Below are 19,208 nucleotides of genomic sequence, written 5' to 3'. Positions count from 1 at the left end.
GGGGCGTGGTATTAGGGGTGGTAGGAGCCACGCGCAGCCCATAAGGCTAGGGTGCTTGGGGAGCACCCGTCATACCAGGAGACCACAGGAGTCCGGAAGAACCGCGGGGACAGAGGTCCCGAGTAGCCGTGCCCAGGGAGTCATAGGCAGCCTCCCAAACTTATATTTACCAGCAAGACGTGGCGGGCGAGAATAAGAGGGTGCCTTGGGCCGGCCTTGACACGGAGCAAGGGACCTCGAGGAGATCACGGCCCTCCTGAAGGACCCCGCCGTGACAAGCATAAAAAAAGAAATAGCCCTAGGCATCACTGTGGACAGCCCAATGAAACCATATATCCTTAGCGAACAACGGCAACTAATTAGGGAAATAAGATGTTCAGATTTGTTAAAGAAAGTGATAGAAAATAATATTAAAAACCATATAACAGCTGTTTTGTAAACTGGTGGCATGGCTTTATTTTAAATACTGTAGTTAGTCTTGTTCATCTCATCAGAGAAAGGTATATACAGGAGAAATAAAATGGAAAATGAATATTCAATCAATGAATGAATAAGGAGAAATGGGGCTTTCAAATAAGGAGAAATGATAAAAAGACAAATCAGATGACAAAACAAAGGTATAGAAAATGAGTAGTACAGAGAAGGTAAATGAGGTGCTCCTATTTACCATTATAATACCAGGACAAGGGGACTATTTTAATTTTAAGTCAACCGGGGAGCTACAATAGACCCAGAGAATCTTCCTTTTCAATTCAGAGTAGTCTTCCCGATGCCTTTGGCTCAGACTGATGCCTTCAAAACAAGAGAAGTATAACAGCCAGCTTCTTATCCTAGATTCCTTCCATGGAGAGTTAGAGGTCCCAGTGGGTGCTTCTACACGAGATGTTTGATGCCTACTGGTCTAATTCTACTGTGCATTAGCATGGCTGGCAAAAACCATGCTAATGCACAGTAGACTTAGTCCAATGTGCATTAAGTATCACAAAAAAACCCATTAATCTGCACTGATACACAGTAGCACTGATTACGGTGCATTAAGTTTAATACCTGTTATTACAAAATAATGGTGATTACAGCCCATTAATGAACATGTAGACGTTTCCATTGAGTAGCATGTATTTGTTTTAAAAGGACAAACTTTTTTTTTTGTTGTTTTTAACAGAGAGTAATTGTTAAGAAAGTAGGGAACTGTCAAAGAGAAAACAAATATAATATGCATTGTTTGTTTTTGAATCATCATCACTTAACTCTTGGTAAGATTGAAGTATTTTATTTTTTGCAGAATAATAGTCTGGATGGGGGAACAATATTGTTTTTGGGGAAGAAGACTGGAAAACCATTTCATACCTAAAACTGGGCCAAAACTAAGGGTGATAACTGTCTGTCCAGAGATAACCCCTTTACACAGGAAAAGAGCAGACAGGGCAGGAAAAATATTTTTTCTTTGAACTAGGTTCTAACATGATGTTTAAATAGGCAACTGAATAGGAAATAGGAGAACTTAAAGATGATGTGACTATGCTGAATACATCTAGTGAGGTTAATAATTAATAAAAGAATCAAGGGTTCCTAGTAGGTGAGAATATCAAAAATAGAAAACGTTACTTACATTTTAAGAAAATATAAGATGTACAATATTTTCAGAAACAATCTCCAATTTCTCTGTCTACAAACACGGACAGAATCCATTAATCCTAATATTTATGGATATTATTCATGCTCTGATTGCAAACCTAAGAGAGGCATAAAAAAAATCTAAATTCCAAAGAAATTAGAATTCCAAATGAAATTGCACTTCCTCCCCCTGCCTCTGGAGGAGTTTGAGTTTGAGTTTCTGACTTTGAGAATGGTGACTCAAATAACAACAGTTTTTCCATTTCCTATTTTGAAATAGGAAATCAAATGCAGCAAAACTGAAGATTAATGCTCTGGTTCAGAGCCATCAAACTTAACTGTTGGGTACCAATCAGTAACAGCCCATATGCCACAGGCAACAACTGCTGAATAATCCACAAATATCTGGAAGCCTCAGTCTAGAACCTGGTTTCTTACCTCCCAAACTACAAGCCAATGCCATTTTAGGCAAAGGTTATCCCTCTGATTTGCATTAATTAACTAGCATTTATACTCTATGTGGGCTAATACCTAAAAAGAAACTGAATACGTACAAAACTAGTTAATTATAGAAGGAGCCTTATATATTAAGGAGAAAAATCTGTTGCTCAAAAGAAACCAACATATATAGCATCTGGCACGAAGCCAGAAGCACCTTAAAAATGCCTTAAAAGAGGGGTGTCAAACTCAGTCTATGCCCAGAGCCAGATGCAGACTGTGGGGCTTCTTCACAGGCCTGATCTAGCCCAGGGTATGGAGCAGAAGCAGTGGGACAGGTGGGGATGGTAGTAGTAGAGTAAGTGATGGTGGGGACAGGAAACCACAGGGTGAGGGAGGCTGTCTTAGCACAGCTCTTGCTTGCCATCTTACTGCTGTTGGTCGTGTCCACTAGGACCTAGAAGCCCCAGATTCCGTCGCAGGCCTTTCTCCCTCATTTTGCTATTGGCTCCATGAACTGGATTTGGCTCATGGGGTGTGCGTATGACACCCCAGCTTTAACAAGATGAAAAAGAAAATATTCTGTAAAGGCCACCTAGACAGCTAAAGTTAAAGAACCATATTTCTGTAGCCTTTGCACTCATATCCTCTGGGAATCAGAGACAGAGGTGGCCCTTTAACAAACATTCACCAGTGAGTAATATTTCTCTTAAAAGTAGAGTGACCATATGTCCTGGATTGGCTGGGCCAGTTCTGGATTTAGGAGGCTGGTCCTGGCTGGCCAGTGAAAATTAAAATGAGTGTCCTAGGCATGGGGCATGGAGACAGAGCAGAAGGAGGCCCTATGAAATAGGAAGCCCTAGCAGACATTAAAATTGCTTGTTATTTCACAGATAATTGTTAGTACCTGAAGTAAAGAACAAGGAGTCATTAACAGGCCATTACTACATCTTGAGCTAAAGAATTAAACCTTCATAGCGGGGTCTGTACATATATCCTCTGTGTATTAAGCACAGAGGGAAACCTGTATATAACATATGCTCACCCATGAGTTAAAATGTCATGCATATTCAAAATTGGCCTGAACTAGTGACAACATTACTGATAAGAGATAACACAAGTACAGAATATAAATTGTACCTGCAAAGGCAATGTCTCAGACCAACGTGGCTACCAAGACGATTAAATATCTATGCTTTTATTAAGCACTGGGATTATACAAGTAAACAATATATTTTAAAAAATAAACTGTTAGTGATATTAAAATTGTACTGGGTTGTTTTAAATAATAAATTGATACACTTCTGTGCTGTATTTATTCTTTGCCAGGACATCACTGAATTTACGTTTTCATCACCTAATTTAGGAAGCATTCTGTGAGTTTTGTGTTGCATTGTTCAGACAAGGTTCTTTGGGTGAATCCGATATCTTTTATTAGACCAACTTAAATAGCTGGAAAACAATTATTAAGCAAGCTTTTGGGTTCAAAAACCCTTCTTCAGGCTATGGAAGTTTCTGCAGTTGGTGTGTGCTCTCTGGTTTCTTTACTTTTTATTCCATCCAAGAAGAGCACACACCAGCTGCAGAAACTTCCTTAGCCTGATGAAGGGTTTTTGAACCCAAAAGCTTGCTTAATAATTGTTTTCCAACTATTTAAGTTGGTCTAATAAAAGATATCGGATTCACCCAAAGAACCTTGTCTGCCTATGTCCTTAGGGGTGTAAATTGTAGCCATGTTGGTCTGTGTTGCATTGTTGAAACTTATTTGAACAGCAGGGATTTGAAAAGGCTAATTACTATTTAAAATACTGTTTATGGACAACTGTAAACAAACATTGGGAGGTTGGTAACAAAGAACACAGAGTTTTGCTCTTTATGCAAACTACAAACTGTTCATCATTAGACTTTGTACATACTAAATAGAGAAAAGCAATCTTTATTGCTTAGTTTATTGCTAAATTATTTGTTTTAACTTATTTCACAATTTGCCACAAAATGTACTTCATGATATTGTAAAGTAGCATAGAAAATTGGGAAGTATAGGCATTCTTTACCAGAATCTTATTACCTGTGTGCCAGGAGTGCTCTGAAGGTCATCTCATTCAGTTGCAGATAACTTGGCAGCAAGTTTGACCAATCCCAGTTCCATTCAGTAACAGCTGACTGTTGATATATTGGAAGAAGCTATTGTTAGTTATTAATCAGAGTTAATATGATCAGTAAATTAAAGCTCCAGCTGTGATAGACTAACTAAGAAGGAGGGGGGTCTAGAGCAAGGACTTAGACAGATGATATCAATCATGTCCACAGAAGAAGGTTTTTATTCCAATAAGACAGCAATTAATTTATAAATCCATTTGGGGATGTAGCCATTATTTATAAAAAGATAAATCAATTTTTTTTTGAGTCGTTATTCTTCCAACTGTTAATGGCATTTTGCCCAACCACTTTCTCTGAGAGCTTGACTCTTTGTTTGAAAAGCAAAATAATTGGCAACTTTTTATGTATTGTAGCAATTTACATTTCCTACTGTCAGCAAAAAGTTTATCAAGAGGGAAAACTTGGTGTAGCTGGAACTCAAGATGCATGCTGTATCTTAATTAGTGCATGATATTTTACTTGTCTGTTATGTAAGGCATTGCCATCATCAGATGGTTATTATAAATACCTTTTAAATATAGACAATATGAGCTCATGTAATGCCCTGTTGCTTATTTTATGAATAAAAGGTATCCTAAAATAATTGTTTGCATATAGATTACTATATACAACAATATTATACTTATAATGCAGCATTTGTTGCTGTATAACATTAATTAACCTTATTAACTATAGTTGAACTGATCAGAAAACAGTGATGATAATGTAATTAAGTTCAATATCCTTGAGGGAAAGATCAAGCCAAAATTAGATTGTGATGCTAAACCTGGCAATTGGAATTATTTTTTTTTTTTAAGATGAGGAAGTGTGTCAAAACTAAGGAAATTAAAATCCTTGTAATTCTGCATGGAGGTTATATTACTTATGATGGGGAGTGGAAGACAAATATAAGTGTATGTTTCTACATGCATCTGGTTGGACGGCAAGGTTAAAGAGCTTTTTCAAGGCAAACAAGTATCCTTCAGGAAAAGAAATGCAATTCAAAGTAAACCGATACTGATAAGTGATAACAGGTAAAGTTACTCCTAAACCTTTCAGGATTTATCTTCCTACAGATAAACTTTGGCGCTTCTAGACGGGGCTGAATGCATACCAGGCTCGTTCTCCTAGTCCCTCCACCTTATTTATAAGTCCCCCTCCCCCAATCTTCTTTTTATTTATTTTTGTCTCTCTTGTGTACACCCACACAATAAAAATAAGATGGTGAATGGGACAGAGACAGAAACAATATGAGAAAAGGGCAGGGAAAAATAAAAAGATGAGATTGACAGCAAAAGGGGAAAGCAAAAAGATAGAAGTAATAGTGAATGAAAAAAGGAATGAGGAGGGAAAAAAGAGTCAATGGAGTACAGTAATGAGTAAATGAAGAGGTAGATGAAAGTAGAAACTAGAAAAAGGGGAAGGGATGGCATCAGAAGAGTTGATGATCTTATGTTTTAAATATGAGTTTAGACAGACAATCATCCTGTACACAGAAAAAAACATTAAAGGCAGAAGAGATTATCAGGGCTAACGGGAGAAAATGTGGAGAGCAAAAGTAAAAAGCATAAAAACAAACAAGAAATACTGTAAACAGAAGATTGGGAGGGAACTGGTCAGTCTGGTGAATCTATTAGAAAGTAAGAGCAATTATGGACAGCAAAGTCACTCCAGAACAACAAAATAATTTCCTTCCAGCACAATTCATCACCAAGACAGTTGATGAGTTGTATGTTCTGGCCCTACTCTTATTAGCTAATAAAAGGAAGAACTTTCAGATATTAGAGATGTCAGGCAAGTTGATAAAACTAAGAACAACAAGTCACGAGGACCAGATGATAAAGTTTTAAGAGTTCTGAAGAATCATAAGAATGACATGGCTGAATTATTAACAGGCAGACAAGGTTCTTTGGGTAAATCCAATATCTTTTATTAGACCAACTCAAATAGTTGGAAATTAGTTAGAAACTCAAATAGTTAAATTGGTCTAATAAAAGATATCAGATTTACCCAAAGAACCCTGTCTGCTTATGTCCTTAAACCAACACAGCTACGACCCACACCCCTGAATTATCAGAAACTCTGCAATCTTTCTAAACTCAACTATTAAAACAGTAGGCTGGAAGATAACAAATTGCTTATCTTTAATTAAACTGCTAGAGTTGGTTGTAAGGATTACTGAACAGTGATCTTCATTTTAGGACCAAGTAAAGCTTTTGAAATTACAACTATTGACCATCTTCATGAACATGATCTGATGGGGCCCTAACAAGCATAGCTTCTGAAAAGGAAAATCATACATTTTAATATACTACAGTTCTTTGTGCATGTCAACAATAGCAGAGCAGAGAACAGCTTCATATAATTTGTCTAAACATATAAAAGGCTCTTGAAAAGTTCTGTATCGAAAATCATTATTAAGGACCTATATTAAGGAACCTAAGCAGTCGTGAGCTAAAAAGAAAAATATTAGATTAGTAATTGGCTAGAGACCAGAGAAAAATAGATGATTTTCTTAATGGCACAGTTTGGACCCAGTCAACTCAGCTGTAAACGGGTACTTGGTCATTCCAGCTTGGCAGTCAACATTAGCCAAAAATGAAGTTAAGTACATATATACCTTCTATGCCATTGTCTATAGAAACTGGAATGCCTTAAACATACTAGCCAGATAACCTGTTATATTTAAGCAAAACTCTGACTCAGAAGATAATGCTGCTGCTTACATAGAACACAGGATAGATTTACAGAAGAGTTCTATTTTGGGTATGGATATGCATAATACTTAAACTCATTAAATGCAGTTTAAGTCTGAAACAGATATATGTACAAGCCTGTTAAACTAGTTTAAAGCTGTCTGGAGCAGTTCAAAAGTATACCTGGACAATCAAGTACTAGGAGAGCCAGGTCAGTGTTATGTATGAACATCAAGCATTTGTGATATGGGCCTGGTCAGTCCTTCAAGCATCCCACACTGCATGCCCCTTTCCCCACTTCGTTGGCATTTTTTATCAATAAGTTCCCTTGCACAGCTTGTTCATTAACAGCTGTCTTTCTAACAGCCAGCTATGTCCTCACTCCCTACTTAACTATGGCCCTTCATTATGTTTCCCCAGCCCCTGGGAACTCAAAGGTGGGGCCAAATACTCTCTGGCCCCCCTGGGCAACCACACTTCAATTTTACTGAACTTATATTTATAAGAGAAGGGAATTCTTAAGTCAGCTCATGAAGGCAGTTAGGTCAAAGGACATGGTCATCACGGGTGACCTAAACTTTCCAGACATCTGCTGGGAAGAACAGTCAGCCAGGTCTGACTCTCACATAGGTTCCTAGCCAAAATACAGGACCTCCATCTAATCCAGGAGGTGCACAGCCCCACCAGGGGAGACACCTTGTTGGATCTGGTCCTGGCCATGGGTGATGACCTGGTGAGGGGTATGTAGGTGCTTGACCACCTGGGCGACAGCAATCGTCGCCTGCTGGAATTCACCATCCAGCGCAAGGTGGCAAAGGCCTGCAGCAAGGCAGCAACCCTGGACTTCAGGAGTGCAGATTTCAATGAGGTAAGGAGAATAGTCGGAGAGACACTGAGGTTCTGGAGGGGAGGGGAGTTGGGTGTCCAAGAAGAGTGGTGGTTCCTTAAGGAGACAATCCTCCAAGCCCAAAGTGAGGTAATCCCAACGCGGGTCAAAGGGGGCAAGAGGGGGCAAAAGCCTCCATGGCTCACCAAAAGCATCCGGGAATGTCTCCTAGCTAAAAAAGAGGCATACACCCAATGGAAGGGAGGGGCCATCACCAGGGAGGACTATACCTCTGCTCAGGACTGTAGGGGGGCGGTCAGAAAGGCCAAGGTGGAGATGGAATTGGGACTAGCTAACCAGATCAAGGACAACAACAAGTCCTTGTTTAAATACATAGGGGGTAAAAAGAAGGTACTGGGTAATGTGAGGCCTCTGCAGAACACACTAGGAAATCTGGTTGTCGCATCAGACAGCAAAGCTAACCTACTTAACAATTTCTTTGCCTCCATTTTTCTGAGCAGGGACTGGGTCATCCCCCACACTGGGACCCCCGTAGGTCCCAGGGGAGGCGCAGCCAGGCCTAGGGTCAGTGAGGATCTAGTTGGGGAACTTCTGGAGGGACTGGATGTATTTAAATCAGCACGTCCTGATGATCTCCACCCCAGAGTGCTGAGGGAATTAGCAGAGGTCATTGCGGGACCACTGGCACAGCTTTACAAGCACTCATGGTGCTCTACCGATGTGCCAGAGGACTGGCAAGGGGCCAATGTGGTTCCCATTTTCAAAAAAGGGAGGAAGGAGGACCCAGGAAACTATAGGCCAGTTAGTCTTACCTCAATCCTAGGTAAGCTTCTTGAGAGAATTATCCTGGCACATGTCCGTGAGGGGCCAGCAGGGGAGATTATGCTTAGGGGCAACCAACATAGGGTTCATTAGAGGCCGGTCCTATCAGACTAACCTGGTGGCCTTCTATGACCAGGTCACAAAATCCTTGGATGCAGGTATCATGGTAGACATAGTCTTTCTGGACTTTAGGAAGGCCTTTGACACCATCTCTCACCCCATTCTCATTAAAAAAACTAGGAGACTGTGGCGTTGATACCTACACAGTCAGGTGGGTCACTAATTGGCTGGAGGGCTGTACCCAGAAAGTGGTGGTGGACAGGTCTTATTCATCCTGGAGGGATGCGGGCAGTGGGGTTCCGCAGGGCTCAGTCCTCAGGCCCGCAATGTTCAAAATCTTCATCAGCGACTTGGACGAGGGGGTAAAAAGCACCCTGTTGAAATTCACAGATGATACTAAGATGTGGGGAGAAGTGGGCATGCTAGAAGGGAGGAATAGGCTGCAATTGGACCTGGACAGGTTACAGGGGTGGGCGGATGAGAACAGGATGGGTTTTAACACTGCCAAGTGCAGGGTACTGCACCTGGGGAGGAAGAACCAGCAGCATACCTACAGGCTGGGGAACTCCCTTCTCGTCAGTGCAGAGGCAGAAGAGGATCTTGGAGTCATTATTGATGCCAAAATGAACATGGGCCGACAGTGTGTCAGGAAGGCCAACTGTACCTTGTCGTGCATCCACAGACTTATCTCAAGCAGGTCCAAGGAGGTGATCCTCTCCCTCTATGCGACACTGGTCAGGCTGCAGTTGGAGTACAGTGTCCAGTTCTGGGCACCACACTTCAGGAGGGATGTGGACACATGGAGAGGGTCCAGAGGAGGGCCACCCGCATGATCAAGGGTCAGCAGGGCAGGCCCTACAAGGAGAGGCAGAGGGACCTGAACCTGTTGAGCATCCACAAGAGAAGGCTGAGGGGGGATCTAGTGGCCATTTACAAACTAGTCAGGGGGGACCAGCAGGCATTGGGAGAGTCCCTGTTCCCCCGAGCACTACCAGGAGTGACAGGAAATAACGGTCACAAGCTGGCAGAGGGTAGATTCAAGCTAGACATCAGGAGGTGCTACTTCACAGTCAGGGCAGCTAGGATCTGGAACTAACTTCCAGGCTCCTACCCTGGGGGTCTTTAAAAGGAGGCTGGATGAATACCTTGCCAGGGTCGTTTGACCCCAGTACTCTTTCCTGCCATGGCAGGGGGTCGGACTTGATGATCTGCTCAGGTCCCTTCTGACCCTACCAACTATGAAACTATAGAAAGCAAAAAAGTGAAGATGCTCTCAGCCACAGATCACTCGCTCCCTTGCCCACAAGTGAGGTAAGTTGAGTGGATACTTAGTCCCACCTCCTGGTGTTGGAGCCATTAGGACTCCAATGCCTAAAAGGTAACCATTCCACCTGCAATGCTAGGACACTGCATACACGGACACTTCTGAGCCATGTCAGTTGTGGACAAATTGCCAATAAGTGACATTTGGAAAAGGTTTGGCCATTGTATGTGTCCACACCTACTATCTCTGCCACTGATGGTATGCACGGACAAAACACTTAATCCAGTTTAAATGTGGTTTAAACCACAAGCATCCAAATGTACAAACCAGTTCAGAATGGTTTAAATCCCCTTTACTATCTCAAAACTATACCTGAATAATCAAGTATTATTTTGAACTGGTTCTCCACAGACTGGTTCAGCATTATATGTGGACACCAAGCTCCCCATGACTATTCTCTGGTTGGTCCTCCAGGAGTCCCAAATTGCACTGCTCTTCACCCTCCCTCCCACTGCAGCCCCACACAGAAACTGTCTACTCTGGTATGCAACAAGAACTCCACTGCCCCAACCTCCATTGCCAGCACTTGACTACATGTCCCTGGTGAGGAGTCTGATAGCATCCCTCTGCTGCTTTTAAGAGCTGGTCAATTTCTTTCTACTGCCAGCAACTGATTGGGGTTCTATGCATCCCAGGCCTATTTTGGGCAGCAGTTGCTGACCGGACCCCAGGTGTGGGTAAAATAATGGATTTGGCCGGTAGCTGGAATCTATTTCTCACCAGCCCCTGCCTGCATTGCTGCAGGTGGTTTCCATGGAGACCATCCCCAACAGTGCTGGCAGAGCTCATGGCTGGGCCGGGAGCTGCTCTGGGCCAGGATCTTGCAGCAGTGACAGTATGGTCCAGAGCCAGGGCAAAGCCATGCCTGCACACCCTTGCCTAAGGCATGTGGGCAGCAGATAGCAGCTCTGTCCTGGATCCAGACTACACTGTCACCGTCATAAGATCCCAGACCAGCTCTCCATCCAGCCGCATGCTTTGCCAGTGCTGTTGGGGTCAGTCTCCAAGGAAACTCCAGCCTCATGCTGTCATGTCACCACTGCTGCTAGGGTCTGCATAAAAACTGGCTGCAGTGACACGGGTTGGGGGTGCCGGGAGATGGAGATGGCTGTAGGCCTGATCTGGCCGGTGGGCCGGACTTTGCCCATCCCTGGTCTAGAGGCTGGCTGCTGCTTTTAAAGAGTTGGTCAGCTTCCTTCCATTGGTGGCAACTGATCATGGTCCCTCACATCACAAGCTTATTTTGAGTGAGGGGCAGTAATGTAGCAGTGGTCAGGTGGCAGAGGATTGCCAGGGCCCCTGCTTTCATGTGTCTGGGAGTTGAGGGTCCTGTGGGGGGGGGAGAGGGGATGCTGCCCAAGGACTCCACTGCCACCAATGGAAGGAAACTGCCCAGCTTTTAAAAGAGTTGCCCTCTAAGCCCCTAACCCCCAGATACACAGAAGCAGGGATCCACCAAATCCTATTTAATTAATGGAAATTGACAAATTGATGAGTGGCTTGAGAAAAGTACTCTTTAAAAGCTTATAAAGCTATGGCAGCACCTTGAGAATCCAGAAGCATATCTCCAGGCAGCTCCCACTCCTTACACACACACCTAGGCACATGGGTGACTGGTGCCTCGTAAGTCTGGGGGGGGCGGGCACAGCATACAGGGAGGGAGCACAACACACCATTACTCCCCCACCTCTCGCTGGGCCACCCCTCCCTGTGCCTCTCTCCTCCCCCTCCTTGCAACAGCCCCAGGCTTACCTTTCTCCCAGCAGGAGGAACAGCACCTCTGCTGGGGGATCAGAGCACGCTCTTTACAGGTAAGGACATGGAGGGAAGGAGGGGCCGCATGGGGGGGGGGACGTGGGGCAGTATTCTGGTTGGCTGGAGCGTTCTCTGATGCTCCAGGCTCCAGAGCGGTGTCAGGGAGGGCGGGCCTCGGTAGAGAAGCAGATGACAGCCCCCGGCCTTACAATTAGAACAGTGGGGATGCGCTGGATGCCTGGCCCTGTCCGGAGTGGTGCCTAGTTGGGGTGCATCAATGGGCCCCCCAGCACTTTTGGTGCCAATCTCAGGGGAGGCATATGACCCCGCTACCAGATGCCTGTGCCTAGGCCTACCAGTCAGGGTGCCATCAACAGATTTCAGTAAATTGCAGAAATGGCTCTTTATTGAACTCAGTACTAGTGAGAAGGGGGAGCCAATAACTGCAACTCAACTGAGTACTCACTATTATGGTTCAACAGCATGGCGACACCTAAAAAGCAGTGGCTCTACTTAGAACCCTTAAGAATATATGTGTTGATACCTCTGACCTGGGACAATTGTGAAACAGTTTCCAATCAGTGACATTCTTGGAACGGTTCAAACTTTATGTCTGTCCACACTCTGAGAGAATGACCTTTTATGTCAGATATTAGGAAGAACTTACAATTTATGAAACAGGAACAGATTACCTGGTAAGGCTGTAGATTCTACAACACTGAAAGTGGTTAAGTACAGGCTAGACATATTTTTCTAGTTCAGATAGAGATGATCTTGGCTAGAGCAGAGAGTTGGGACTAGGAGGGGCCTCTTAAAGTACCTTTCACTCCTATTTTTCTATTATTCTAACTGCAGAGTGGTAGATGAAATTGACAAATGCAAAATAATGTATAGTATAGGGAATAATCTAAACTACTCATGCATACTGCTGAGTTCTAAATCAATATAGCCACTAAAAAGAAAGATATAGGAGTCCCTCCGAAGAGCTCAGTGTAGTCTTCTGCTCAGTGCAGAAACAAAAAGGGTCCAGAAATTAATGATGAATATGGTAAGATATAAAAAGATATGCATATGAAAAGAGATTAAAAAGTGTGGAACTCTTTTGCTTAGCCAAGCCTAAAAAAAGGCTATAACCACTATATGATAGAGCAGGTGCAGGCAAAGTCTGACCCACATGTTGGATTGGGCTTGAGGCAGACTCCATTTCCCAGCAGCCCCTGCCCTTGTCACTGTAGCTGGTTTCCATGGAGACCCCAGAACAGTGGGGCCATGATAGCATGGGGCCACGGTTTCCATGAAGACCGGTCCAAGCAGCGCTGGTGGGGTATGTGCCTGGGTGGGTTGCTGCTCCGGGGCTAGGATTTTGTGGCAGTGACAGTGTGAGCTGGAGCCAGGGCAGTGATCTACTGACTGTCATCGTAGAAACCACTAGCTGTAATTTGTTCATAGTTCCTAAAGTGAGGTAAGATTGCTAGAAAATATAGGGGACGCTAATAACTGAGTTCACAGCTACTGGGCCACAAAGAACATGGGGCTCTGAACAAAGAAAAAGTTTTCACTCAATTTTATCCTCTAGTAACAAAATAACCAAGGCACATTCTATGAAACTGAAAGGCAATGAATTTAAAACTTATGAAAGGAAAAGCTTCCTTAGGCAATAATTAACTCAGACAAAAATAGTGTGAAGGCCAAGAGCTTAGTAGGATTTAAGATTCAAAAAAGGATTAGAAATTTGTGTTTAATGAAAACAGATACAGTTAAATTAGATATGATAAAAATAAACAAACTAATCAGGGATTATAAACTTTGTTGCAGAAGCCAGCCACTAAGTTAAGGTGTTAAGAAGAAATTGTCCCTATGGGGAGAATAACTGTCCATTATGAGTATTTTAGCACCTTTTATGAAGCAGCTGATACCATTGGATACCAAATATCTAGTCACTCTATTTGTATGGCATCTCATATATACTTACGTTAAAAGCAGATTTTTTTGAGGAAATAAAATAAGGTATATTTTGAAATAATACAATTAAGTTCAGAAAGCCAGTCAGTTTACTGACAAATAGGGTTGACACACTTTAAGCTCTGTGATCCATTAATTATTTTTATTTAAATCATAGGACAATTTTCCAAGTTCTGATAATAGATTTTATGCTAAACATTTCTAAAATCCATTGCATGCCAACATGAACTATCCCTTGTCATCGGCTGATTAATAGAGCGCTACAATCCTGTCTTATAGCAGAAGAATTCTGCCCTGAGTTGTCAGTATTTGAAGGTCTTATTTTACTACACTATTAATGAATGTAGGCAAAAACTGTAACAGACATGATAAAAATATTATCTGCATTCCAAATTAGGACATGGTTAATTTTTTACTGGTTGTCTAGGATAAGCAATCCTTTCCTTTGATAATTTCAATTTAAGGTAATTTTTAAAAGGTACACACTTAAGCTGAGTTCATCTGAAGTCAAGAACCTTTTCAAATTAGTTTCTATCTTAATTTTGGCCATTATTAACACTTTTATTGCCACACAAGACAAGGATTAAATATCCATTAGACAACAAACAAAAAAAAGTATGTGTGTTCTATAAAGTGATCTTTGCTTTAAAAAAAAATTAAGAAACCCACTACCACCACCAATCCAATCACTACAGTATCATAACAAAATTATACAAAACAGGAACAGGGCACTCTATTTATAAAGTTCATAGTATGGACTTCATTGTAACCTTTTATAAAAGCAAGTGTTTTCTATTTTAACTAGTTGAAATTATATAGGGAATGTCCACGGAATTAAGAAGATTGGTGGACTGGGAGTTTGAGAGAAACTCTGGAAGAAACATTTTCAAAAGTAAGAAACTGACTTACAAATCTGTCTTTGAGAGGCAACTTATACATAGGCCTTAGTAGATGCAACTTAGCCACTTCTGAAAACTACCTTAGATCTTTTTTTTTAAAACTGTTTCCTTGAAACAAATTTTTACTAAATTAGCTCAATGAAGATATATAAAACATACTTTCCTCAAGTGAAAGAATACAGGTGACACCCACATCAGAACTTCAAACATAAAAGAAAAGGGTCTAGACAGTCTCACTTTGTACTTTCATTTTATGAACTTTGTACTCATGACATTATAATTTCAACACCTATTGTCACTTAACATTATGTTGTCACATATAATAATTTCAATTATAACCAATTGACATTTCAAATGTTCACCAACCTGATTGAACACATCTGCACAATACTGTTTGTGCACTTGGAAGGGGTTGAAGACTGGTTGTTCTTCTGTGTTATTCAGTATCAAATTTAAACATCTAGTTGGTGGCAGATCCTCTTCAGAAGAATTCTCACAAGACAGTTGTTCTTTCAAATATTCCTTTTAAGAAGAAATGCAAAATCAGTAAAGGCCACATATACTGGATAACAATTTGATCAAATTCAAAGCTCATTTAAATACCAAGTATAAATTCATTGTATGCTTGAAATATATAGTGCTTCTAATTATGATGGAGAACCAAAAATTTATCTTAAAACTGAAACCTTCTTAAGAATAACTGAAGTTATAGAAAGAAAAGCTGCATGCTGAGAAAATGCTTCATGATATTCTTCTACTACCCGTACTAAAAACAAAACAATTCAAAATATCATGAGGCTGTGATAGACTACAGATTTTATTGTGATATAACTATGTTCATATTGGGCATGGACAGACATAGCACTTTAGAATGGTTTAAACCTCCTGTAAAGTGTCGGAAGTATACCTGATTAATAAGGTATTATTTTAAAGTCGTCCTCCTTGAACCAGTTCGGCATTATATGCAGACACCAAGCTTTCTGTGACTAGTGTCTGGTCAGTCCTCCAAACAGCCCACACTGCACTGCTCTTCATTCCCTCCTCCCCACACAACCCCTGCATGGCAACTGGCCACTCTGGCACTCAGCCAAAATTCTACTGCACAAACCTATATTGCCCCTACTTGACCCAGTTCCATGCCATGACTGGCTGATTTGGGTGGTCAGATGGATAGAGAGAGGGACCTCTGCTTCTGGATTCTCCTAGGGTGCTGGGTGGTCTGGAGAGCTGCTGAATGCGTCTACAGCTTTTAAACAGCACTTTCCCCCAGGCCTTGTCAGTTTCATTGTTCCACTGGTGATAACTGACCAGGCTTGGTGGCATTTCAGGCTGATTTGTGCTGCGGAGGGTGGTTAAGTGGGTTGAGGGGGTAACCCTGAATCTGCATTCCTGGGAGTCTGCCCAGGTCTTTGCAACTTTTAAACAGCACTGTTCTCCAAGCCACTGGTCAATTTTTTTCCATTAATTGACATGGAGACCTTGCACAGTCCCAAGATGACCCAGCACCCTTAGAATGCAGAAGCAGGGGGTCTGGGTTCTCAGGGTGTTGAGTCATCCCCTACCACATACATCTCAGGGTGCTGGTTCACTTCCACCACATGCATCCACCCCAAATCAGTCCAGAATTTCTCAAAACCTAGTCAACTGCCACCAACAGAATGAAATTAACAAGAGCCTTGGGGGAAAATGCTGTTTAAAACTAATGGAAATTTTGTGCAGCTTCCAGAATACCCAGCTCCCTGGGAACCCAGAACCAGGAATTCAGGCACCTTCCCCACTTGCCAACCCTAGGGAAAGTCTTCTTAAAGCAGTAGCCTGAACCAGAGACCTGGGCAGCATCCAGCTCCTGGGAAGAGAGAAGCCACCCCCCACCAAACAACAAGCTGCCCCTTCATCCCCAAATCAGCCTGTGATACGCTGAACCCTGCTACACTGCTAGGAACTGAAGTACATTTTGATGAGTGGCTTGGGGAAATGTGGTTGTTAAAAGACACAAAAGTTCTGACAGCCCCAGAGCACCAAACTCTTGGGAACTCAGAAGCAGAAACCTAGGCAGCCTCTTCCTCTCTCTTCCTCTCTCTCTCTCTCTCTCTCTCTCGACACACACACACCCCCCCCCAGGTCAGGTTATCACCACACAGATTTTGGTTAAGTGCAGGAATAGTCTTTATTGAACTCAAAGCGAGTTAGAAGGGGTCTCAGAAGAGAAAGCTGCAACTGCAGACAATTTATGATGTCTTCTTTTCTTGGTGTTCAGCTAAAGGGAGTTCCCTAATCACCTGGCCAAAGAAAGTTTCTCTCAGTATGGCCCAAAGAATATTAAATTATTTTGACAAGTGAAACAAGAAAGAATTAAATAGTTCTTCAGAACAGCTAATGCATTAGAATATCCACTTCAGTCCCACTTACATACCACAGCACAAAACACCTGATCAAAAAATAGAAAAGAAAAAGAAAACCTAGTACGTACTACAGGAAGAGAGCAGAAGAGACAAGAGCACCGCTAAGGGTTTGGCCACTTCAGTAGAAGGGAATTCGCTAGATAAAATCTATTCAGATGATCTTAAGAAGTGGAAAATGGACAAAGTGGACCCTACAAAAGAAGACAAAAAAATTCCCAATAATCCTTGGCAATCTAACCTAGCAAAAATTCCTTCTTGACCTCAAATCTAGTGACAGTTTAATCCTGGGAAACCTTCCAGTACAATTAGGAGTACCAGCCCATTACAGCCTATTACCCATCTCTAGTTAGAGCTAATGTCCAAGGCTTTAGAGAAGGTACATGTGAGATGGAGGGAAGGGGAGCAGAAACAAACATGCACTCAAGGGGGAAACAATTCTGGCCCCTAAAGGTGACCAACAGAAGCCCTGACATTTCTCTTGAGTTTGACCCCAATTATGACAAAATTTAAATAGTAGATGGCATGACTTCTGTGTGTGTGTATATATTTTTTTAGAGGCAAGGATTGCCAAGCCTGTGCAAGAAACATAACATCATCCCAAGGGAACTCATCATCTGCCACCCTCTAGCTAACACACAACTTTATATATGCAATACAACTATGCAGGAGAATTTTGGAAAAAATAAGAAACCATCTTCTTTACCTAAGCTACTCCAAAAGGGATCCACTTAAACAGGATGTACTTATACTATAAGCTAAGAGACATTAACCTGGAGACATACCTGATGCTTACCTCTTGTATAACTCCTGGACAATCATGGCTACAACGTCACCCCAACACTACCATTTATATTTACAGACACATGCATACATACTTTATTAAGGAAATTTCAAGGAAAAGAATAAAAATAAGTTCCCAAATCTATTCTATTTAGGCACCCAAACAGCTGATTTGATTTTCAGAAGTGCGGAGTACCCAATCACTACTATTAATTAATAAAAATGGATTTTTAAATCTATTAAATGGATTTATAAATCTCTGTGTATATACATATATCTACACACACACACACACGCACACCCCTGTTCCTTTAGGATTTTTAGATTTTTAAATTCTTGGCCTATGCCATATTTATAGTATCATTCACACCATTAATCTCACACACACACACGCGCACACACACACAATAATACCATGAACATCTATATATGTGTTTGGATATCTTCAAATAAAATATTAATTCTAATTTTTTTTCAAGAAGGAACATTCACCTGTGTTTATCTGTATTACCATATAATTAAATATTAATGGTTATTTCAATTTATACTGCTCACAAAGATGAAAACTAAAGTACAATCCTTTCTATACTCTGGGACCATTCAGTGCAGACGTCAGATTTTTTTTTACCTTGTCTAGATTCCACACAGCTAAACAAATCTGAATCCATTTCCAAACGGTTAGTGTAAATGTTCTTATATAATTTTGACCGTAGCTTAACTAACAGGGTTATATAGATTAAACCAGACTTTCATCACAATGTATTTATTTTGCCATTACAAATGTGTTCTTAAAATCAGAGGAATTGATTTACTACATATTTAATCCTACTTTCTTTTAAGTTATTTTTCAATAGCCTGATGATTTTCTTACTATGTTCTAACTCTTAAACTATATCTACGGAGTATACAATATAAATCTGAGGCAGTTTATGAGCCATATACTGTTTAAGTACATAAATAAAATCCACATTGCTTCCTGTTAAGTAATCTTTCTACACAAATGCAGAAAAGTCTAAACTGAATAGATTCTATTACAATGCGATATTGAGTTTGGTATTGACTTTAAGAAGCATTATCACCTCCTTGACTAACCCTTAGCTGCCAGCAGACGCTGCCTCAGGCCAGTACACACCTAATTGCTCGGTAAAAAGGCCGTTTCCCTACCTCATTGAGCCGGATGATGTGATAAATTTGCCTCAGGTATTCGCTGCCACCTGGTTTGTGGCAGATATCCAGGACCATCATGTTTATTTTCTGCTCAGTCAATTCCAGTGCAATACTTCCCTCCTCTAACACTGCAGTTTCCTCTACAGCAATAAAGGCACTAGAATAAACCAAGCAAGCATACAAATATTATTAATGTAAATAAAAATATTGCTAAAATTCATAATATTAATAAATATGTCAACATGAATCAGCAAGTAATAACATTTGCAAAGATATGGTCTGGGCAAAAACAGTGCTGTTCAG

General features: G+C 41.4%; 1 protein-coding gene across 14 annotated transcripts in view; it reads right to left on the bottom strand.

Moving 5' to 3' along the window:
• Nucleotides 1-19,208, bottom strand: part of KIAA0825 (KIAA0825 ortholog) — a 426,905-nt gene that overhangs the window by 195,944 nt on the left and 211,753 nt on the right. For 13 of the 14 annotated variants that reach the window (XR_009461086.1, XR_002089181.2, XM_019483483.2 and 10 more), the window contains 3 exons: nt 18,903-19,062; nt 14,923-15,078; nt 4,121-4,215 (listed from right to left, as the gene is read on the bottom strand). Coding sequence is in view for 11 of the 14 variants with exons in the window: in XM_019483483.2 (XP_019339028.2) it covers nt 4,121-4,215; nt 14,923-15,078; nt 18,903-19,062 (411 nt within the window). In the remaining 3 variants the exon portion in view is untranslated. Of the gene's footprint in view, nt 1-1,609; nt 1,734-4,120; nt 4,216-14,922; nt 15,079-18,902; nt 19,063-19,208 lie in introns of all 14 variants that reach the window. The other variant, XR_009461085.1, reaches the window with a different exon arrangement.

The sequence above is a fragment of the Alligator mississippiensis genome, chromosome 3 (assembly GCF_030867095.1).
Source record: "Alligator mississippiensis isolate rAllMis1 chromosome 3, rAllMis1, whole genome shotgun sequence".
NCBI lineage: Eukaryota > Metazoa > Chordata > Crocodylia > Alligatoridae > Alligator > Alligator mississippiensis.
The sequence above is the reverse complement of the archived record's forward strand: the minus strand, read 5'-3'. Positions and strand labels throughout refer to the sequence as shown.